The sequence below is a fragment of the Ahaetulla prasina genome, chromosome 4, assembly GCF_028640845.1.
Source record: "Ahaetulla prasina isolate Xishuangbanna chromosome 4, ASM2864084v1, whole genome shotgun sequence".
Classification (NCBI taxonomy): domain Eukaryota; kingdom Metazoa; phylum Chordata; class Lepidosauria; order Squamata; family Colubridae; genus Ahaetulla; species Ahaetulla prasina.
This window is the reverse complement of record NC_080542.1, coordinates 111,540,191-111,564,594: the sequence shown is the minus strand read 5'-3', so window position 1 is coordinate 111,564,594 and position 24,404 is coordinate 111,540,191. Positions and strand designations below refer to the sequence as shown.

The 24,404-nt window shown below is 33.5% G+C and overlaps 1 protein-coding gene across 6 annotated transcripts in view; it reads left to right on the top strand.

Moving 5' to 3' along the window:
- PHF14 (PHD finger protein 14) overlaps positions 1–24,404 on the top strand; it is a 181,268-nt gene that overhangs the window by 74,653 nt on the left and 82,211 nt on the right. For all 6 annotated transcript variants that reach the window (XM_058180685.1, XM_058180691.1, XM_058180688.1 and 3 more), the window contains exons 14-16: positions 2,445–2,613; positions 12,776–12,826; positions 12,936–13,057. In XM_058180685.1, coding sequence (XP_058036668.1) covers positions 2,445–2,613; positions 12,776–12,826; positions 12,936–13,057 — 342 coding nt within the window. The remainder of the gene's footprint in view (positions 1–2,444; positions 2,614–12,775; positions 12,827–12,935; positions 13,058–24,404) is intronic.

Below are 24,404 nucleotides of genomic sequence, written 5' to 3'. Positions count from 1 at the left end.
GAGGGCAATGTTTGAAGGGTGGGTCTGCAATGCAGTTTCCTGATATTATGGAAAACTCAAGCAGGCCATTCAATGATGTGGTATTGTCATCACGTGTGGCAGGGATGATTATATATTTCTGTCTCTTTTTCTTTCTTTAGAGATTTTGTGGGGTGACAGAAAATCTTTCAGAAATAAACCCTGAAAAATAGGCTGAAATAATGAGGTAGAGAGTTGTATAAAGTTCCAGAGGTGTCTTCCATTTTAAAGTTATTCATCTTTCAATGCAGAGGTTATAAATAAGAGCCACTGACTTGAAGATCATACTCAGTTAGACTAACTCCATTAATTGTACTATTTTTTGCTGTGATTGAATTTTTAAGACTCCATCCTATATTACTTTATTGGGAGATAGGTGGATACTGACATAAAATTAGTAGTAAATAATAAATAAATAGATACCTGATAGATACCATATTGAATTATTCCTAATATATTGTAAAATTGAATGTATACATATGGAACTATTGTATGCCATCTAGAATTTTTTTTAATGTTTTGGTTCAGTCATAATGAATATTGAAGTTAACTTTCAGTGACCAGATTAAATTGAATAGTAATTCACTGATTTTATTCTGCCTTTTAGTTAAGTGAAAAAAAATATTTTAAAAGCCATACTATCAAGAAGAAATAAACTAATATCCCAGTGGTAAAAAATCAAAGATGTAGAAGGATTTGATTTCCAAAAATCTAAGTAGTTGCTACAATTTCATGCTTCAGCTACATTTGTGATCACAAGCTTGGCTTTCACTTTTAATTTAACTAAGGTATATTCAGTGTGATGGGATTATAACAGAGAAATTGAGACTTATTGATTGCATCCGTTTCATCTTTAAATGTGTCTTTGTCAATTCTTTTCAAAATCAAAAGAAATAGTATAGAAAGTTCTGCATTAGAAATGTGAAGTTCTATAAAACAATATCCCTGCTACTTACAATGCTGTTTCTATTTCATACATCTTTTATTTATTCTTGGAAGGACATATTTCTGTGAGAAAGAAGGAAAAAAAATACATAAATTCTTATTTATTTTATTTTTTATTGCTGGAATTGTATTAAAGTGTACAATAATAATACTTATTGGATAATAATACTTCTTTTATTGGAAAGGCACATTTATTATCTGTTGTAAAACATTCACTTTGGAAAGGTAATGGTTTTCTAATGGATTTTTTTATAGAATGCTTTTGCAGCTTGAAGAATTATGGAGTTTATGCATGGGAAGTATATAGTCAGCAATTCACATAAATTTGGATTTCAAGTGACATAATTTTTTAGCCTGCATTCCATTGCCAGTCAGGTCTTGATATTGAAATCCACTGATCCATGTTGGGAATCTAGCTTTCTTTACCTGTTCAAAAACTAAACTTAGTTAAACTTGTCTAAGGAATATTGCTAGGGAATACTAATGAGATAGACTGGGAAGTTGAAAAACATCTTGAAAGAAGAAAATAGCAAAGTACTTTAGTATTGCTGCCAAGAAAACTGCATGAATATGTTCATGAAAACACCAAAAATTGAATTTAACTTGAAAAGACTTTACCTTATCTTATTCCTTAAGATAATTGATGTGAAGTTAACCTATTACAAAAGTGATGAATATTGGTTGCATTTATGTTTCTGCTTTAGGTTTGTCCTTTGGGCTTTTAAAACACTTGATATAGAAAAGAAAATTACAGATGTACTATTGGAGTTATGATCATTTCTCCTAAGATTCTGCATTTAAAAAAATAAATAAATAGTACATTAAAATAAAGTTTCCATCTAAACAAAGACATTTTGTATGGGAAGCCATCTTAATGTCAGAACCTATTAGCTTTGTAACTCTATTTGTACTATAATAGAAATATCTTCCAATTAATAACATCCAAGTAATTTATGTTATGTAAATTCACAAGAAATGTTTATGTTAACTTTCTGTTAATTGTTATCTCTCAGCTTTCTTTCAGGACTCTAGGTTTATAGTAAACTTCCTTTCTTCCTTTTGAAAAATGTGTATTTTACATTTGGGATTCTTGCCATCTTTAATTTGAAGTGATTAATTGACACCCCAAAGACACGCAAAGTGATTCAGCTCATCTTTCTCCAAGAGATCAAATTCATTATGGGAGATATTATTTGTAAGAACTTGTAGTAATGAAAAAAGAGATCATATATCCGTATCCTCTATACAAAGAAAGAAAGCCTGATGGGGATGGGGTGAAACATTTGGCCCATGTGTTTTTTTCACATGCACGAAAATCTGTACATGTGAAAAATATTCCACTGTTCCTTTTTCATCTGTATGTGGGGTTCTTTTGCTTTCTAAACATAATCTTTTTAAGAAACTTTTTTCCCCAGCCTGTATGCTTTTGCTTTGGAAGCTGCTGAATTCAGTTTGAATTTCTATATATGTTGTCTTTCCAGGCAATGTTCAGAATGCGACCAAGCAGGTAGCAGTGACATGGAAGCAGACATTGCCATGGAAACTTTACCAGATGGAACTAAGCGATCAAGGAGGCAGATTAAGGAGCCAGTAAAATTTGTTCCACAGGATGTACCCCCAGAACCAAAGAAGATTCCTGTCAGAAACACGGTAAATGACAGCCAAGGCAGAATACACATATATAAACCTTAAAGTTTTAATGCAAAACTTTAAGTGCCAAGTAGCTCACTGTGAAAAATTATAGCTGCTTAAAAATAATAACTTATTCTAGGTTTTGATATAAAATACAAAACATTTTATACCAGAAACTGGTTTAACCATGAAAAGTAAAATTTTGATTCTTTTCCTTACATTTATTTCACATTATTATATATTCTGCAGATTGTTTTCCTTTTTGAACATAAAAGCATATTGGAATTTAAAACATTAAGTAGACAAAAATGATCCCTATGAATTCCTGCAGTAAGTAATGAATGCTTATTTTATGTTTGAATGCGTAACTCTCACCCTTCATATGAAGATAGATTTTGATGTGACAGTGTTATAGAACAAGAATTTTCTCATTGTGCATTCTAAAATGTCACATATTCCAACTATGCCACATGAATATCTACAATTCAAATATAGCAAAAAGCTTTCAAGTCTCTTGCTGACAGAATATTTCTGTTTTTTGACTTAGTTGAGTCAAAGGTTATACACCTTTGCTAGTGAATGAAATCATTTTGGAATGATTCAGTGGATGTGTTTATGACATGGTTCTTCCTCACCTATTTACTAATATGAATATATTTTGCTTCATCTATGCAATTCGTGGAGCTAACAGTTGTTGTTTTTTTATCAATGATGCTGAATTGCTTGATACTACGCTATAACTACACATAAGCAACATTTAGTGGTTGTAATTTTTCTTCTTTTAAATAAACTTTAAATGAAATATAATATATAATAAAATATACAAAACCAATATAGAAGCAATTTTTATATTTATCCAGTAGTCCAGTAGTTAATGCTGTAACCTATTTTTAATGAAGTCTTGCCTTATTTGGTTGTCAAAGTTAGACAATAAACTCAAGTTGCTTAAATCCCTCATTCTAGGATATTTCTGTGGTTTGCTGCCTTGACAAGATTAACTTTCTTTGTGTAGTCTGTGGCCTGCTGTGGATGATTAAGTGCTGTTTTATAGAAAATGTTCTCTGTACAGTATTATCTTATATTGCCTTTATTAATGTATAGTAACATTCTATGTTACAGTTTAAAACAGTGAATATTGTTCAAGAAATAAGCAAGTTGTATTCTATTTTTTTATGGCTCCTGTTTAAAAATTAAAATAATTAATTTTGTCCAGGTTTAGAATAGAATAGAATAGAATAGAATAGAATAGAATAGAATAGAATAGAATAGAATAGAATTTTTATTGGCCAAGTGTGATTGGACACACAAGGAATTTGTCTTGGTGCATATGCTCTCAGTGTACATAAAAGAAAAAATACGTTCATCAAGGTACAACATTTACAACACAATTGATGGTCAATATATCAATATAAATCATAAGGATTGCCAGCAACAAGTTATAGTCATACAGTCATAAGTGGAAAGAGATTGGTGATGGGAACTATGAGACGATTAATACTATTTATTTAATTTATTTATTTATTTTATTATTTATTATTTATTTATTATTTTATTTATTTATTAAATATTATTTATTTAATAATAAATATTATCCCAAATACTGTTACTGGACAGAGATATGGTTCAACTGCAGTTTCCCTAGATTATTGCAATCTGGTCTTTCCAGAATGTGGAATATGAATACTTTGTTTGGGTCCATACATTATTATAACACAGATCATATTATGTGTATTACTCCTGATTACTGAATTATAGTACTCATGCTGCCTTGAACTACCAAATATATTAGCTTGAATTCAAGCCAAATATAACTTTCATTGGCATCCCTTTTCTCCTCTAGACCTATATGCTCTAAAGGAGTTAAGGCATGGAGAATTTTACAAACAAAGACTTATTCTATAGGTTGTATGATCTATGTGTTGCTTAAAATTAGCTACATTCACATATTATTTCTGCTTGGCTGCTTTTAGCCACCGACCACTAAGGCAAGAACAAGCCAAAACCAAGACAAAAATACAGTTTATTTTCTTTTAATTGCTAACTGTGACTAGTTCCTTTTGTCGTCTCTTATCAGAGGTCTGATATACTGTAACATATAAAACATAAAAAGACAAGAATAAACCAAACAATTCTGATTCTCATTTGTCAAAAATGAGGGCACAAGTACAATTAGTGCATCAACAAGAAATCATGGTTTGAGACTGTTTTATTATCCTAACTATTTACAGATCATACAGCATTACAAACAAGCAAACTGTTTTTAGGCTTTATCTTATGTATATATCCATCTGTCTTCTAGAGACTTATTTCAATTCACATTTACTTCTATAGCAAATAAAACTTCTCCCCCACTTAGTATTGGAGAGGGAAATAAAATTACTTTGATAAGAAACAAATTATTTTTTTCTCTACTGTGATTTCAAATGGAACATTCTTTTTCCACTCCCATACAAAAGTCACTACAGATACAACGCAGATAAGGCAGAGGAAGGGTTTGCAGCATATTGCTGCTGAGATTTAAAAATATAGGTGTGATTTGTAGGTTGTCTGTATGAATGCTTTGGTATTAATAGTATGGCAGGAGTTATGTAATTGGAGAACTAAATCCAAGATTAGTTATCCAGATTTGTAGTTTCTTCTAGTTTTTGCATTTATGTCTTACATATATTTGAGAAAACTGAATAATGTGAATGAGTACCTAAACTATATCACTCAGTGATCCTACTCAAAATATTGAGATTCAAGTTATCCTTTCAAATCCTTTCTTCTGAGACCCCGTTTTAACAACAAAAAACAATATTGAACAAAATTATATATAATTTAGACATACAGAATTGTTCTGCAATGAATCACTTATTTAGCTCATTACTGAATAATATTTTTGAATTATTTACATCTTTTAACAATAATTGCTTATGTCTGAAGAACCTACCTAAATTGGTTTTGTATGTTTTATTAGGTATTATATTTCATTTAAAGTTTATTTAAAATAGGAAAAAGTGCAACCATTAAACATTTATCTGTAGTTATAGTAAATATCAATGACAAATATAATCTTGAATTCAGAAAAAAAATAAAAGTTAAAACAATTTTTATAAAATTGGTTATTCACTAATTTATATGCTGATGAAAGTTGTAGGAAACAATATATTTGAATTTACTTTCAAAATTGCCATATGTGTCAATTTTTAAACATTACTTTGTCCTCTTATATCTTATATTCATGTACTATATTAAAATAATACATTAGGAAATTCTAAATACGATTTTTCCTCCAATGGAAAGAGCAATAGGAATTTCTTTCCTGAATTTTTTTTCAGCATTCTTACTTCCTCTTGTCGGTAAGCTTTTTAAAACCAAAGTATTGTTACATTTCCCTCAAAGAATTTGAGCTACTTGTCAGTTCTTTTAAGAATGTGTATAAATCAAACACTTTTCTACCTTGAAGTATCCCATTCTTACCTCTTTCAATCCACAAAACGGCAATTTTAGTGCCTATTTGATAGCTGAAGTGAGCTGTTTCTAAACTGGCAATAAAATGGAAACAACCTTCTGAACAGCCTTTCCAAGTTAGAATGAGACGTTTCTGGGCCAGAGTGCTTTGACCTTGAAATGTGTTCCAGACCTCCAGTTCAAATATTGAGATGATATTATAGCACCTATCTATATTAAATTAAATGAGGAGTTTCAGCTGTATATTTGTGTATCCATCGTTCTCTTTAGCTCATACTTATTTTGCAGAATAGAGAAATAGTTTAATGCTACACTGGAGACCCCAGGTTCAACTTCTGATTCTGTCACTGAGCATGCTTAATGACAGCCCGACATATCTTACTTTGCTATTGTTGTAGTGATAAAATTGGGGATTGAAATCCAATAAATAAATCTTTTTATTTTCATTCCTCTCATGACTTGTGATCGAATGGCTATTTTGGGAGCTTAATTTTAATTATAATGGGAATAGTATAAATCTTCAGTTGCACAAGACCTAATGTTTATATACCGGATATAAACATCCTTGGGATATCTTCCCAAGGGTGGTAGCAGATGAAATACCATCTACAGATGGTTAAGGTTTTCATGATGTTTGAATTAATTACATCTGGCTTTAATTAAAAATAAATATAGAAGTACCAGGTGCTGAAATTATGGCTCTATGGCTAAAATGTAAGTAGGAAACATTCAGGCAAATGTCTTTTAGCAAGATAAGTCATTTCCATTTGAATGCAATCACTGATATAAATTAGAAGTAAATTGGTACAACTATTGCATATGTGTGTATTACAGAAAATATAACAAAACTTGACAAATACTTAACGGGGCTATTGATGTGCATGTGTCAGAAATAATTTGTACTGCAAATAATTTGTATTGCATGTACTTTGGAGTATATTCTTTAAATCAGTTGCCCTTTTCAGACTTCTACATGAATACAGAAAGCAAGAAGAAATCACAATAAAGACATGCCTGCATTAAAAATGACTTGGTGTGGTCATATTCCTGTGCAATGTGAAACAAACAAAATGTTAAAAAGTTATGATATTTATGTAGTTATTTACCAAGCACATCTAAATTATATTAAAGTAACCAAAATATGTTTACAATCCCCAAGGCATATCACAACTTTTGAGTACTCCTAAAGTCCGGAAATTGAAAGTGGAAAAATTTAACATGCCCTACAAGTATGCATTCCAAACTATTTCTTCAAATCATTTTTAAAGCATTCACAAATTTAATATTTAATCAGTTTTTTTTAAAAAAAGCATTTTCAGGTTTTTTTTTTAAAGTTGCTTTGTAAGACAGTTTTTAAAGAATTGCAGACTTGAAGCTTCTCTGTGCAGTTTGAAGCCCTTTTTGCAAGTCACATCTCTTACAAAGTATGTCCCTCAAAGTAATTGTACATCTCTATTGAAATACTTTAGTTAAGAGAGTAAAACTTTTATCTGAAAAGAAGAAAGGATTGGTTGACTCTACTGGATTTCTTAGTATATTATACAGTACTTTCCCAGATAAGTCTTAGGCATGACTTTACAATCTTCTTTTTTTCTGCTCAGAAGAAGATTTATAAAGTGATCGTTGGGGACTGTTATTCTACAATATTCATTTTTTCAGTCATGTTTTTTTAAATTTCTTCGTGATATTACTTGGAGAAATTATTCTGTTGAAAGTATAATAACAACCTAATATTATATTTCAAATAATATATATTAGGTATTTTATAATACATTAAGCATAGAATTATAATTCTTAAAAAGTACAATATAAAGTCTGAGTAAAATATATTTTATTTATATGTAGCATATACTAGAGCGTCTTTATATTTGAAAAAGGGATGAATGTTTTAGAATGTGGTCAATATTTTGAATGTTCTCTATTAAATGTATACCTTACTTCTGTGTAGGTGCTAATATATAAAAGTAAAATTATAGCAAAAAATAACACAAAAACAGTTAGTCCTCAATTGGAATCTGCAGTTCTGTCCTTAAGCAACTATGTGACCACAACTATGCTTTTCTTTTCCCCATTGCTCTACCCTTTGGAATGCTGACCTTGGTACAAGGATAGCAGACTCCAGAGGGTTGCCTGTAACTAACAAGACTCAGTCTCACACTTTTGGTTTTTGTTTGGTTCCTAATGATTTTTCTTCAGATTCCTTTTCCCACTTCACTCTTTTGAATACTCACCTAGGCGCTGGGATAATTAGAAAGAAGAACTATAGTGTTTGTATTTAAATCCTTTGGAGAGGAATGAATTGCAAGAGAATAAGCAGGCATGGCTTTTAATATAATTCTAGGAGTCATAATATGCTCATTGTAGTTAACTTTTTCTTCCAAAGTATTTCGACTTTAATTTGTAAATCTCAATGTCTTGTTGCTTCTTTCATTAATCTAGACTTAATGAATGAATGAATGATATTAATCTAAATTAATTTCATTAATCCTGAAATACAGCAAAAGACCCAAAATAAGAATTGTAGACCAATCAACAGGCTCCTCCTATGGAAATATCTGTTGCTGCCGTTTTTATTTTTTATGTTATAAAAGAGAAATATAAATAAATAAAGAGTAATACAAAGGTAAAATAAATAAAAACCATAGAAATTGATACTGTATTTCCCCAGGAGTTCAAGGCAGCATTCAAAGGTTCCTATCTTCATTTTTTTCCCTAAGACTATACCCCTGTGAAGTAAATAGGACTGAGTTAGAATAATTGTCCACTGTTATATAATAAGCTTCCATGGCTGAATTCTAGGTCTTCGCAGTCCAGATTCAATACTTTAACCAATATCAGCATACATAAAAAGTTTGCAGAATTCTTTTTTTAAAAAAACCTGAAGATTCAGCAAAGCATAATATTCATCATTAAAAATATTTTTTTAAAAAATTTATGTTTCAAACTAAAGGAATTACGATGTTTCAGGTAGTCCTCTTGGTGGCTGCATGTTGTTGAGTGTTCTCATATTATCCTCTTCCATTTTCAGAGCTAGTGCACTTGGAAATAGATTGCTTTGATTGTATTAATTTTATATAGAAAGCATTTTATTGCTTGAGAGCACATTTATAGCTCATATGTTTTAACTGATTTGGAATATGTACTGATCAGTGGTTAATGATTTGGATCATATTAACATTAGAAACCCCCTAATGGATAATGATGTGCAAATAGGTTCCAGAAAGGCTAGCTAAGCCAGCCTAATCAAAAACACTTGTAACTGAAATGACAAAAGCTTTGAACAGGAGAATATTCCTAAATTATCATAATGAACATCCAATGTTGTTATATTGCCTTTAAAATAGTATATATTAGAGTAAACAATAGATTTATTGCAACAGATTATAACATTTATTCACACTTTTTATAATGAAAATATTTGCCTATACAGTATTTTTTTTTACAATTAATATCATATAACATGGTTGTTCATTTGTCTAAAAAGGAAAAGATCTGAATGTGACATTACTGAATCTATAAAAGGATGCTGTGGTTCACTGAGCTTTTTTCAGCTTTAGTTTGGTTTCTTTTCCTTGAGTTGTAAATGTAAAGTACCTAATTAGATGGTACCATCAGCTGGCAGTACAGAAAGAGTTGCCACTTCTGGTGTGATAATAATTCCATCTGCTTTATGATATTAGCCAATGGAAACAGATGGGACTGCCCTTTGAAGAAATGTGTTGTAGATTTTCACAATGGAGTCCTTGAATCTACAATTTGTTTTCCATGCCTGCTTGTTTCATAGAAACAAACAGAAAAATTGCAATATTTCCATATGTCTGTAAATGTTGTTACATCATTAGTACTTTAGCTTTAGGACTGTCTGCCAGTAGCTGTTGGCATCAGTATGTTCAGGCATTTCATCTCATATTAATTTAGCACTTTGTAATTTGACAAAATGGGTTGATTTAATTGCCCTATTGTACTGAACAATTGAAATTCCCCAAGTTCATAGTCTTTTTTTTGCACTTAACTCTAATCAAATTTTCAAGAGTAAAGTCAACAACCAGCTTCCCCTTTGTGTATTTCAGTGTTAGTTAGAATATGAATTATATTCAACTAAAAACGGTTAATCATTTCTTTTTTCAAATATTTGAAACATTTCATAGCAAATTATATGTAAAACAACACACTATTTTGATATAGCTCCAAAGAAATAAGTACTTTCTTTAAAAATAGTTTGTATGTGTGTATGCATACATACATTATTCTTCATATGTGATGTTTTTGAAATTAATGTTTTTTTCTTAAGTAGGGAAGGTAAATTCACTTGCTAATACATTGTATTGCAACATAGTAGCTCTATACAAGCATTTCAGTTAACTGTGATAATAGCTCTATAGAAGCACTTCAGTAGACTGTGATTATCATTGTTGTGATTATTGTTTTGAAGGAAGATCATTGTTCTAGTATTTGTTTGGATGTCTATGTGTATTAAACTGAACTCTTCGGCTGTGCTTTTTAAAAATCATTACATTTTGATGGAAGTTGAGTTCTTGATTAGAATGTATGTATATAGATTGCCATCAACTGGCCTTTTCAGTGGTTGTATTTTTTTAATAAAGCATACTTAGGCAGAATTATGGTTCATAGACTTGAAGTTTCTGGCCTGTAATATCTCTTGTTGGCCAACTGCTGTGCATTAAAGTGAGGAGAGTCCTACAGTACACGGTTTATTTTTGTAGACATGGTTTTTGTGTCCATTGTTCAGAAGGGCAAGAATATTCTGAGAAATGATTGACATTAGTAAGAAGAATATCTATACTATATTGTGTTTCATGCATAAAATGTGTTTCTTGAGCATTTATCAGTACAGCCACTCTATGTGCAAGTTGGTATCTTAGAGCTGATAATGTCTAAATAGGTTTATTATTGTCTAAATAGGTTTATTATTAGAAATCCAAATCTTCTGATATAACATAATGTCCCAAATAACTCTTCAACTATCATACTGAAATAACCACACTTCAGAAGGATTGTGCACTGTTTGATCAACTCTGTTTAAAATACAGAGATAAAGTTACCAGAGATGCTTCGGCCCACAATGATTCAGTGAGCCTGTAGCAAGCCTGTTACAAGCTAGTGTTTCTGATTTGCACTTTTTTTAATGTGTAAGCTATTTTTGCCTTATTGTTTACATTTATAGTGCTTTTAAAAAAAGGACTAAATATCAGAGTGAGAAATAACAAGGACTTTTACTTTCAACTTTGTGTGAAGAATTGGTCAGTATCAACTTCATTAAAATTTTAAATTAATTTTCTAGTAGTGAGAGTCGCAGTGGCACAGTAGTTAGAATGCATGCAGTACTGCAGGCTACTTATTCTGACTGCCGGCTGCCTGCAGTTTGGCAGTTCGAATCTCACTAGGCTCAAGGTTGACTCAGCCTTCCATCCTTCTGAGGTGGGTAAAATGAGGATCCAGATTGTTGGGCGCAATACGCTGACTCTGTAAACCGCTTAGAGAGGGCTGTAAAACACTGTATATAAATCTAATTGCTAAGTTTTATTGCTATCAGAGAAAAAATACTACTTATTTACCAAAACATCTAAAGCGTAGATTATAGAATGATATAAGAAAATTATATCTCCACAAAAATGCCTTTGCTTTGATACAAATTGTGTCCTCTATATATTTTAGAGGCACCAATTCAGTGTACAATGTTGACAGTAGTATTCCTGCCATGGGCTTCAGTTCAGAAGACATAGTGGGTGGGGGATTAAAAATGATAAACATTTCTCGTTGTGAACACTTGGTGTTTTCTGAGTAATGTCTCCCTTGAAGATGTTTCATTACCTAAACTAAATAACATCAGCAGTACTTGTGGGGAGTGGGTTTATTCCCAGTTTATGTTCTGGGGCTTTCCCTGTCAGTATTGGTAGGAGTTGTTTTGGTGGGACCATTGGTGAGTGGTTTTGATTGGACTATTTACTGTTGACTTGTTTGGCAGTTTTTTTATTGGGGTATTGTTCGCTTCTTGATTGTTGATCTGATGTTAACTTGGTCTTAATCTATGATCATCTGGGTATTGATTGCTGGTGAGAAGGTGTTATGTCTTTTCTTCCTTTTTGACTTATTGATTGTCTCTTTCGCATATGAAGATGTTGTTTACAACTATGTGTCTATTGATGATCGATTTGTCAGAGTGCCAGGCTTCCAAGTCCACCAAGGACCCATCATTTCAACATGAGCTACAAACATTCTCCTTCGTCAGTTTCTCATTATATATGACATACATACTTGTATCAGATGCCAGGACACAAATGTAAATGGGATTTCTATAAGGCATTATACATGCCAGTGTTCTGGCATCAGTTTGCTAGAGGCATTTGTGATATTTTCTTCTCTCTATTCCCCATTTTTAGATTTGAGGCAACTCCCCTTGCTATATGGTCAATTTTAGGGCCAAATAATCTGTTTCATAGACTTTGTGTAGCTGCTACCTGCATCTTATTTTTCTCCCTATTTTTCTGGTTTACTTTCCCAGATATAATTTCAGATGTAATCTGAATCAGTTTCTGTATTATTGGGTTTTTTTTTAATTAAAGACTTTTGTTACTGTTACTATTTTTCAAAGACTTTTTTTTTTGAATGTAGAACCTACAAAAATAAGTTATATATTCAAAGAAAAACTTTAGATTTTTTTTTTTTGCCTGGAAAAGCATTAATTTTACATTTTATTTACTTTTAGAGAACTAGAGGACGAAAACGAAGCTATCTTCCAGAAGAAGAAAAACCTGAGGTTGGAATCTTGTAATTGTATTCATTTTTATTGACTAGATGAAAATGTCAAGAGTAAGAAGTAATGTTTCTAAACCTTTGTTTTGATTTGTTATTTCTCCTTCTAATAGGAACGGATTCCAAGAGAAAGAAGACAAAGACAATCTGTAGTACAAAAGAAGCCAAAGTCTGAGGACTTAAGAACAGAATGTGCTACATGTAAGGGAACTGGAGACAATGAAAATCTAGTCAGGTAGGGCTAGTTTTATAATCTTTTCCAAAGAAAATTAAAGTTCCATCTTCATCACTTTCTCATCATGGTTGTAATGAATGAAGTCTTAAAAGTACTGAATAAGGCCAGCTGATTTAAGGGAAATGCATACCTCAGAAACAATTATTTGATCCACTTATATCCACTAATCGACTTGCCACATATTTTCTCTGTGGATTTAGAAATAGTGTATCTCTATGTTTGTCAACTTCATATATAGAATTAATACTCTGTCAGGGTGAATTGCTTTGTCTTTTAACAGGACATAAAAGATAAAAGCCAGTCACTTCTGTGAAAGTAGATCTGTTTTTTATTTTCTGTCACAAAGTTATATGTGGGGTTAGTTTTCATTTGTCTAAAAGTTATACTGATGACCACAAACTGAAGTATTTTTATTCCAAGGAAATATAAAACAGGAGTCTTTGAGTTCTAGTCCTACTTTTGCTATGCGGGTGCTTTTGTCAGGGTTCTTTGGAGCCAGTCATTCTTCTTAGCCCAAATGATGTCATAGGTTTGTTGTTGTGGGAAAAATCGGAAGAAGAAGGAATTAGGTATGTTAGATAGGTAAGTAAATAAAAATTAAAACTTGTTCATCCACTTTCTTCATCCCCCAGTTTTATAGAATTGTAAAAACCATTTGTATTCATCTATAAATAGGTCTCATGAATCAGATTTCAAATTAAAAAGATGGTGATCAACTAATGATTTATTAAGTTGATACTTAATTCCAACTTTAGTTACATAATTCATTGTCAGCTTCAAAAATGGAATGATTTAGGCATGGCTTTAGTTGAGAACTGAAATAAACACAGTTTTTTATTTCATTTGATGTACAGTGTTTTAAAAATCATAGGGTAAGATCATTAGATAAATAAATAGTCTTAATTCCATCCAGATTTTTAAAATAAAACATTTAATAATATTCTAGATACTGGTAAATGAAGGAATATAAAAAAAAATCTAAAGCTGCTGGGATCTAACAAGTAAGTGTGAGAGGGAGAATAAAGAATAGAGTAATTCCAATGAGCTACACAAAGCCAAATGGTGTTGCAGAATTGTTGTCTATGATAATTCAGCATTTCAAATAATTCAGAATGACATTTTACTTGTGATATTTTTAGCACCTTACATCTACCTCAATATAATGAATGTTTAATTTCAGTGTTGGAACCATACTCATGTTGAATATTGATGGTTTAGGAGAGAAACCAGGAAGAACGAAACATTGCATTCAGAGGCAAAAAATTTCATATATATTTTTTTTAATTTGCATTTATATCCCGCCCTTCTCCAAAGACTCAGGGCGGCTTACACTATGTTAGCAATAGTCTTCATCCTATTTGTATATTTATATACAAAGTCAACTTATTTGCCTCGAACAATCTGGGTCCTCATTTTACCTACCTTATAAAGGATGGAAGGCTGAGTCAACCTTGGGCCTGGTGGGACTAGAACCTGCAGTAATTGCAGGCAGCTGTGTTAATAACAGACTGTCTTACCAGTCTGAGCCACAGAGGCCCCATGATATGATACCTGAATATTTGTTGACAACAAAATATATTCTGAATTTCATTTTCTTAAGCCCTTTAGAAAGTGACACAAGGTCCAACTATTTATTTTTTTTATTTTTATTTTTTTAGTACCTTGCACTTTACATAACATATTAGTAGTAGGTACTGCTACCATATGAGTATCCTTTTGCTCTTTCTTTGAAAATATGATTTGTGTATCTGCTTGTTGTGGAATAATTTACTTTAGTTGCCTTGATAATAGCAGAGAATATTCTTTAGAATATCTTCTAGAGAAAGAAGAAAACTCCATTCTTGTTTTCTGAACTGTCTGCAAGAATCTTAGCATGGTTTACTAGAAAATAGCATTTTTACAAACCTGTAAGCTTTGATATGGTATGAGCCAAGAAACTATACCGAAATATTGGCATTACCTAAATTTGAACAAGTAGAAAGAAGCCATGGACAAAGAAATGAAATCCATGGGTGAACATAAAGTGTTCATCTATGGCTTTGTCACAGGGTTGCAAAGCTGTAGATTGTAAGTCTGTGTACAAAAAGAAAGTACTACCCAACAATGAGCTCCAGACCAGACATAGCTTGTACAGTAAACATTCTAAGTCGCTTTACTGCTGCACCAACCCAATTGGGTTGGATGGGTATAAAAAGGAATTCTTAGATATTTAAAGGGAATTGTGAATTTGGGTCTTCAAATATAAGTCTGGGGAGAATATTAAATTATTCAATTTTATTTGTACTCCAGTTATGAAGGGAAGAGTGTCAGAGTATGTTCATAGACTGGGATAGACATGATAATAGGTCAGCCAATGGACACTGTTTGGAAACTGAAATATAATATTTGTTTGTATAGAATGGAATGGAATGGAATGGAATGGAATGGAATTTTTTTATTGGCCAAGTGTGATTGGACACACAAGGAATTTGTTTTAGTGGATATGCTCTCAGTGTACATAAAAGAAAAGATACATTCATCAAGAATCATAAGGTACAACACTTAATGATAGTCATAGGGTACAAATAAGCAATCAGGAAACAATCAATATAAATCGTAAGGATACAAGCAACAAAGTCACAGTCATAAAGTCATAAGTGGAAGGAGATGGGTGATTGGAACGATGAGAACATTAATAGTAGTACAGACTTAGTAAATAGTTTGACAGTGTTGAGGGAATTACTTGTTTAGCAGAGTGATGGCGTTCAGGGAAAAAACTGTTCTTGTGTCTAGTTGTTCTGGTGTGCAGTGCTCTATAGCGTCATTTTGAAGGTTGGACTTGAAACAGTTTATGTCCAGGATGTGAGGGGTCTGTAAATATTTTCACAGCCCACTTTTTGACTCGTGCAGTATACAGGTCCTCAATGGAAGGCAGGTTGGTAGCAATTGTTTTTTCTGCAGTTCTAATTATCCTCTGAAGTCTGTCTGTCTTGTTGGGTTGCAGAACCAAACCAGACAGTTATAGAGGTGCAGATGCCAGACTCAATAATTCCTCTGTAGAACTGAATCAGCAGCTCCTTGGGCAGTTTGAGCTTTCTGAGTTGGCGCAGAAAGAACATTCTTTGTTGTGCTTTTTTGATGACGTTTTTGATATTAGGTGTCCATTTTAGATCTTATGATATGGTAGAACCTAGAAATTTGAAGGTCTCTACTGTTGATACGGTGTTGTCTAGTATTGTGAGAGATGGAAGTATGGAAGGGTTTCTCCTAAAGTCTACCACCATTTCTACGGTTTTGAGTGTGTTCAGTTCCAGATTGGTCCAGGCGCACCACAGGGCTAATTGTTCAACCTCCTGTCTGTATGAGGATTCATCTTTGTCTCGAATGAGACTGATCACTGTTGTGTCATTTGCGAACTTCAGTAGTTTAACAGATGGATCATTAGAGATGCACTCATTGTTATCAGATCACATAGCCTTGGGGGGGCCCTGTACTAATTGTGCAGGTATCTGATGTGATTCTGCTTAGCTTCACTTGCTGCTTCCTGTTTGTTAGGAGGCTTATGATCCACTTACAAATGCATTCAGCTACCTGTAGCTGGTTTAGCTTAGTTTGAAGAGTGTCTGGAATGATAGTATTGAATGCTGATCTAAAGTCTACAAAAAGGACCCTTGCGTAGATCTTTGGAGATTCAAGATGTTGTAGGATGTAGTGCATAGCCACATTAACAGCATCATCTGTTGATCTATTTGCTCGGTATGCAAATTGCAAGGGGTCTAACAGTGAATCCGTGATGGTTTTCAAGTGGGACAGCACTAGCCTTTCAAAGGTTTTCATGACTACAGATGTTAGAGCAACTGGTCTGTAGTCATTCAGTTCCTTGATGGTGGGCTTCTTTGGCACTGGGATGATAGTAGAGCGTTTGAAGCAAGAAGGAACATAGTACATCTCTAGCAATTTATTGAAGATATGAGTGACGATGGGGGCCAATTGGACAGCACAGACTTTTAAGCAAAGAGGAGTTATTTTGTTTGGGCCTAGAGCTTTTCCTGGCTTTTGTCTGTGAAATAGATCTTGCAGTTCCTTTTCTGTGATGACTAGGGATTGTGAAACCAATGGGATGGGGTCAGTTGTAGGAGGCTTGGCTGTTGTTGGTATGTCTGAGATGGGGTTGTGGAGATAAGTGACTGTAGTTTCCTTTCAAACATGCAGTAAAATACATTCAGATCCTCTGCTAGTTGTTGATTTCCTTCAGCCTGGGAAAGAGGTTTGCCATAGCCAATGATATTTTTAAGAGTTTTCCACATGTTTGCTAGTTCATTTGTTGAGAACTGATTCTTTAGTTTTTCAGAGGAGCTTCTTTTTGCTGCTCTGATCTCCCTTGTAAATACATTTCTGGCCTGATAATGGCCAGTGAATAAGGGTATTTGGCTTCAGCCTCCATAATTTGGCCAGCTAGAGTTCGTAATGCCTTGTTTGGGACCGTAAGAGACAGTTTGGAGTCTGGGTGTGGCTTAGACTTGCTGAATATACTTGCTGTATATAAGAGTTGGTTTAGCCTCTGTAACGAGAGCTTCTGTACAATATATTTGCCTCTGTATCTCTCTACTCTGTAAGGCATGAGCTTCAATGGTCTCCTGGGGATGGTAGAGGACAGGAAGGCCTGGAGGAAAGTTGTCCATGGGTTACGATGGGTCAGACACAACTTCGCAACTAACAACAACAAAAGCTTCAATAACTCCAATTTAGGTTTAATGTTTTTCTGCTTTTGTATACACTTTTTAGATGTTAAAGCTTCAGTGCTCATGTTGAATAACTGCCTGTCAACGTTTTATGTTGTATCTTGCTTTATATTGATAAGTGTGGTACAACATATAAATCTAGCTTTTTTTAATTTTTATTTGAGAGATTATTTAAAATGTATACATGATTTTATCTGTTGACAAATTCATTCACAATTTTAATTTCCAGCAGTCTTAGAATATCATTGCTAGTTAAGGCAAACACATTTATTTATTTATTTATTGTATGGCATTACAGGAATGTTTTTGGGAAATGATTCCAAGTATTAACTTTTATTTCTTGTGTCCAGCAATCAAGAATATTTTCAATTCTATTATCTATAGGGTGCTACTTTTGTTAAAGAAATGCTGCTAGTTTTTTTTAAGAGTCATAGGAACGTCTTTACTCCATTTTTGAAAAGTGATTTGAAATTTTATGGAGTGAAGTAATCTTCTATTTCAGGAGAAGGTTTTAGTTAATATAATGTATATGATCAGTTTCAGGGCTTTACACTTCCCTAATATATTTGAAAAATTAACAAGGCTATTAAAATTGTTGGTACTGTTTATTTCCAAACATTTGAATATGGCTTTTATAATCTGAATGCTGAATTCCATTTTTAAGAAAAGAAGTAATTAGTGTAAGATAACAACTGTTAATTCAGTGCAAACTTTTACTTATGCACTCTGCTCTGTAATTTATTTATTTTTCAATTATGATTTTCAGTCTTTTGGCAGCTACTTGAAAAGAAAGTAACTTTTTAAAGCATGAATTCACAAAATTCTCTTTAGCAAGGTGTATTAAAAAGAAAGAGTAATAGTACAAAGAATTCCAGCAAGTGAGCCAATTTTCATATTAAGACTTTCCATTTTTACTTCTGTTCTTGAAAGTTTTAGGATGTAGCAGAAGAGAGATTATTCCCTTCTTTGATAATATAATAAATTTCCAGCTGTTTGTTTTCATGATATTTTATGATTTTGAGAACTGACCTTTCAGTAACTATATTGTTGGTCAATATATTTACTAGAAATATTGTTTATATGGGAAGTTACGCAGAAATTTATATCTAATGTATATGGAAGTGAGAGAAATAGAATATGTCTTCTTTCATCAGGAATTGTTCTGTCTTTGAAAATAAACCCGTAGAAATATGTACATATTATAATGGAATCTGCCAAATGTGGAAACTACTTTTTTCTAAGATTTCTCAGTTTCAAAAATGAATTGCTACCAAGTGGAGAAAAAAGAATAGACAGGTTATAGTTTGAGAAACATATCCAGGGAACTATTAAATTCACCTAAGCAATCAACTGCTTCTTTAGATCCCCACCATAGAAATTTATGAAATTTTCATTATTATTTTTTAAAAAAACTGTAAAAATGTACCGAACAATATCAGATTGTTGGAATATTCTGAACAAATAGTTTTGTTTAAATTAACTGTTTGGTGAGACACAGATAATTTATTTTCATAGCCATGTAAGAATTACTGTAAATGCATATGAATCATTCAGGGCTTTACACTTCCCTAATATATTTGAAAATTAACAAGGCTATTAAAATTGTTGGTACTGTTTATTTCCAAACATTTTGAATATGGCTTTTATAATCTGAATGCTGAATTCCATTTTTAAGAAAAGAAGTAATTAGTGTAAGATAACAACTGTTAATTCAGTGCAAACTTTTACTTATGCACTCTGCTCTGTAATTTATTTATTTTTCAATTATGATTTTCAGTCTTTTGGCAGCTACTTGAAAAGAAAGTAACTTTTTAAAGCATGAATTCACAAAATTCTCTTTAGCAAGGTGTATTAAAAAGAAAGAGTAATAGTACAAAGAATTCCAGCAAGTGAGCCAATTTTCATATTAAGACTTTCCATTTTTACTTCTGTTCTTGAAAGTTTTAGGATGTAGCAGAAGAGAGATTATTCCCTTCTTTGATAATATAATAAAATTTCCAGCTGTTTGTTTTCATGATATTTTATGATTTTGAGAACTGACCTTTCAGTAACTATATTGTTGGTCAATATATTTACTAGAAATATTGTTTATATGGAAGTTACGCAGAAATTTATATCTAATGTATATGGAAGTGAGAGAAATAGAATATGTCTTCTTTCATCAGGAATTGTTCTGTCTTTGAAAATAAACCCGTAGAAATATGTACATATTATAATGGAATCTGCCAAATGTGGAAACTACTTTTTTCTAAGATTTCTCAGTTTCAAAAATGAATTGCTACCAAGTGGAGAAAAAAGAATAGACAGGTTATAGTTTGAGAAACATATCCAGGGAACTATTAAATTCACCTAAGCAATCAACTGCTTCTTTAGATCCCCACCATAGAAATTTATGAAATTTTCATTATTATTTTTTTAAAAAACTGTAAAAATGTACCGAACAATATCAGATTGTTGGAATATTCTGAACAAATAGTTTTGTTTAAATTAACTGTTTGGTGAGACACAGATAATTTATTTTCATAGCCATGTAAGAATTACTGTAAATGCATATGAATCATTCTGGTATTTACAGTCCTTTTTCATTATTGTTGTCAAATGTGAGTATTTCATTAACACTGAGAGCCATGCCCTACCACTTGTATCCCACTTCTTTTTGCTTGATTAATTTTATTTTGCTGTGTTTATTAACTTCAAAAAACAACAATAGGAACTTCTATCTGTAGAAAAAAAATTATTTTGAGTTTATGACCGCCACATTTCAGAAATTAAATAATATGGAATATAATTTCTTTTTGCAAATAAATATTGCTGTAAACTAATAACAAAATAGCTATACTTGGATATTTAAACTTTAAAAATGATTTTAGGAATATTTTAACCTTTGTACGTGAGGGAGAGAACATGACATTTGAACCATGTTAATAGATGGGTAAACTATATTTTTATTAGTTCTATGTGTCCATTTATTTATTATGTGGTTGTTTATTTAGCAAATTTATAGGCTATCTATCTTATATTCATGAAATTAAGTCAATAAGTTAACATGGAATTTTTTTAATCTATTGTATTGATCAGAATATTTGAGTATTTATAAAATGTGGAAATTTATCCATTTAGTATAGTATATTCTTTTATAATTACAATTATAGCTTTAATTATAAATCAACATGTAAGAATGAATTATTTTGCTTATCACAAAGATTAACAAATGCAATACATTAAAATCGCATACTATTTAAACATCCACAATAGGAAATAAATAATAAATTGTAGTAGCTCAAAATCAATATGGTAGGTAATATGAAGAGGCATATTTAACTGTAGTCTTAGTAATGGTATGGTCAACCTTAGTTTGTATGATTTAAAAGGGAGAGGGTATGGTGTTCAGTTTAAATATAAATTAAACAAAATGTAATAGAATTCTTAGTGCAAGGCATATAAGAATTGATTTTTAAAAATAAAATTTCCAAAGTACTACTGTTTGCCATGATTTATACAATGTTGTATAATTGTAATACTCTATTATGGTATAATAGTAGTACACAATTAGTAGTTTTTTAACTAAAGCTGCCCTTCTTGTGAAGCATTTATTTTTGATATCTTGTCCCAAATTTATAAATATTTTTTTTTCTCCAGAGCTGCAAAGCATAGTAGGCAATTTCTTTAATTTCCACTGAAAGTTTTGTCTGCAATGAAACTGCTAAAGGAATATATAATGGAAGCAATGAATTGACGTTGCAAGACTGTGTAGTAAGTGACTTTTACCACTGCACATAAACAGAGCAGTTATTCTAAATCATAGCATCAGTTTCACTCAGATAACCACTAAAATCACTATACTGTGGTCCGCTGGAAATGCCATCATCCTTCATCTGCCACATTAAGCCTGCAGAGAGCAAGCAGCAGTTGAGTCTATATTGTGGTGGAAAGGAATGAGCCCTGAACCAAGTGAAAAGATGTTCTGGAAGAGCAGTAACCTTTTCTATGATGTGTGCTTTTTCCATTACATTTTTGACAGAAAATGATGCCAAATGATTTAATGGTGACATTTTGTTTGCTGACTTTCTTTATTTCTTATAAAAAATAATAATAAACATAACTTGGCCTGGAGGGAGAATGCGTGGCCAGGCATTTTGAATCTGCCTACAGAATCTGCCTACATTTTGAATCTGCCTACAGAATTTCTAATTTGTATAATCATTGATCATCCTCTAGAGTTTTAGGGTGTTTTTTTTAATTCCCTTATCATATTTTAAAAAGGCATCATCTTTTTCCTGTTATGACATCAGTCATTTTAGTAAACTAACCCTTAAACATACATCTTTTAATACATAAACAACCTACAGCATAATTTGATAAATAAGAAGCAATTAAAAAAAGACACCTTGTATGCCAGACTTGTATCATCTAGTTGTAGATACCATGGCTTTCATTTTCTGATGTACGTTATTCTGTAATAATGATGTAAATTCAGTTTGTGATACAAATTACCCTAACATGGCTAATTATGGCAGTGCACATATTATCCTAATCATTAATTCTGTAAATATTTATGCATGAGAAAGTGAGCAAAAAAATCTATGTTTTGTAAAATATAGAAGTATGTCTGCATATTTTAAATATCTTGTAAATATATAGAAAAGAAAGAAAGCAAAGGCATAAACTTATTATTAAAGGATAGAAGAATACATTTTAAAAAAACTGAGTATTGTCCTATACTACTATAAACACAGATTTTCTTTGAGAACTAATAGCACATTCTTCCAATGGAATGCGGAATGGTCCAGAAGTGGGTTGCTACAGTGGAATCTGCACAGAGACTGAGTTGAAATGGTTGGCTATGCCTCCTCTTGTGACCGTTGGCCCAGTTTTCGACTCAGTCATCTGACAGAGACATCTTCGTGATAATTCTCCTGTGCAATCCACTTCTGCACCTTCCAAAACTACAACTTCAGGGTTTTTTGTTCCTCTCTCCCACGACTCCATTTCTATTCATACCTGGCTTCAAGCCTCGGGCTTTCAGGACAGCGTGTCAGTGCCTCCAGTCCCAACAGCGGCCCGGGCCACCGCGGCACTCACAGCCATTTGGCCATTGCTCCTGGACATCACTTTGGGAGGGGGCGGCCTTCAACTTCAGCCCCGGCCACAGTGGCCCTAAATTCAGCCCCTGATTCACTCAGCTGCAGCGCTGCAAGCGCTCGACGAGCAGCAGCCATTGCTGAGCTGCTCTGCGCCACTTTTTTTCCCGCTGATTCCTGCCCTACTTGGCTTTTCTCGCCGTGGGATTGCTGAGCTGTGGAGCCTGCCTGCACTTTCTGCAGCTGTGGCCGTCGTGGGAGAGTTGGTTTCGCCCGTTCTCCTCGCTGCTCCAGCTCAGGAGCGGGCCCCTACCCTCAAACAGTGCTTTTGCGCTGCGCCCCCCTCCCCCGGCTTCTGAAAACCCATGGAGGCTTGAAAATTGGTGCTGGCTGGTCTTAGGTTTAGCATTGGCAGCCCACGCAACATTTGCCTGATGAGGCAATTCAGATTCCTTGTAGGGAGCATACCTTCTGGAGCTGGTGATTCCTAGATGTTACCTAGGCAGACCGCCCAGGGCTTGATTACTGAGGCGCCTTGCCTCTTTGAAAGGGGGAGTGCCATTCTGGAGCTGGCAAATCTTAGGCTCAACCTAGGCAGGCCGCCCTCTTCCACACGTTGGTATTTGTATGTGTGCTGGCTAGGCCCTGGGAACAGGCACAGCTGCCACAGCTGGGATCCTTCCACTCCCTTATTCAATTAATAAAATGGCTGACAGCACCAAGGCCAGGGAGAAGCACAAGACCAGGGAGGAGACTGGGTCTTCTAAAGGCAGGAAGGCCCTATGCAAAACCCATCATCTCTCATTAGAGCGACAGCCTTCCAGGAAGGTATCCAAGCAGCCTTTGGCTGGGAAGCAGCCTGGCGCAACCATCACGACTCCCAATCACTAGCCAGTGACTGGTCAGCTTCTAAATTGCGGAGGAATGACCAAACAGACCCGACAACTAGGGCCTGGTCACCTGAAGGCACAGGCTCACTGCTGTGCCTCTCCAAGGGGATAACCCCCTTGTATGCAGCATTTCAGCAAACACTCAAATACCTGCTACTCCTTTAGCAGCATCAGCGCCACAACTGGCTGACTTACTCGAAAATTTTTAGTCAATAATCTCACAGGCAATAGCTAGAAGCATGGCTGAGGTGTTACAGCAACAAAAAGCAGCTTCCATCGCTTCTTCCTCCTATTCACACCATGCCCCTACTTCCCTCCCAGCCAGCCTGACAGATCCTCCTGACCATTCACCTTCCCACTCCATAGTCAGTGACAGGTTGTCTCTGGGGGAGAAGGCCCCTAAAGGAACGAAGGGGCGCTTCCTGATGTTCCTGCTTTCACAGGTCTTTTTCCTTCAGGCCTCTTCAAGTCCCTGTTATTCAAGGCGAAGGTCACTGCTGGAGTTCAGGATGAGCTTCCTTCTGAGGCCCTATCCACTCAGAGACAGGGTCACAATCTTTTTTCTGAGCCAGTTGCTCGCCAGCTCTTCATTCCTGCGTCCAAGCTATTCACGGACGTTGTGTGTAACCAGTGGAGCATCCCAGCATCTCTTCCC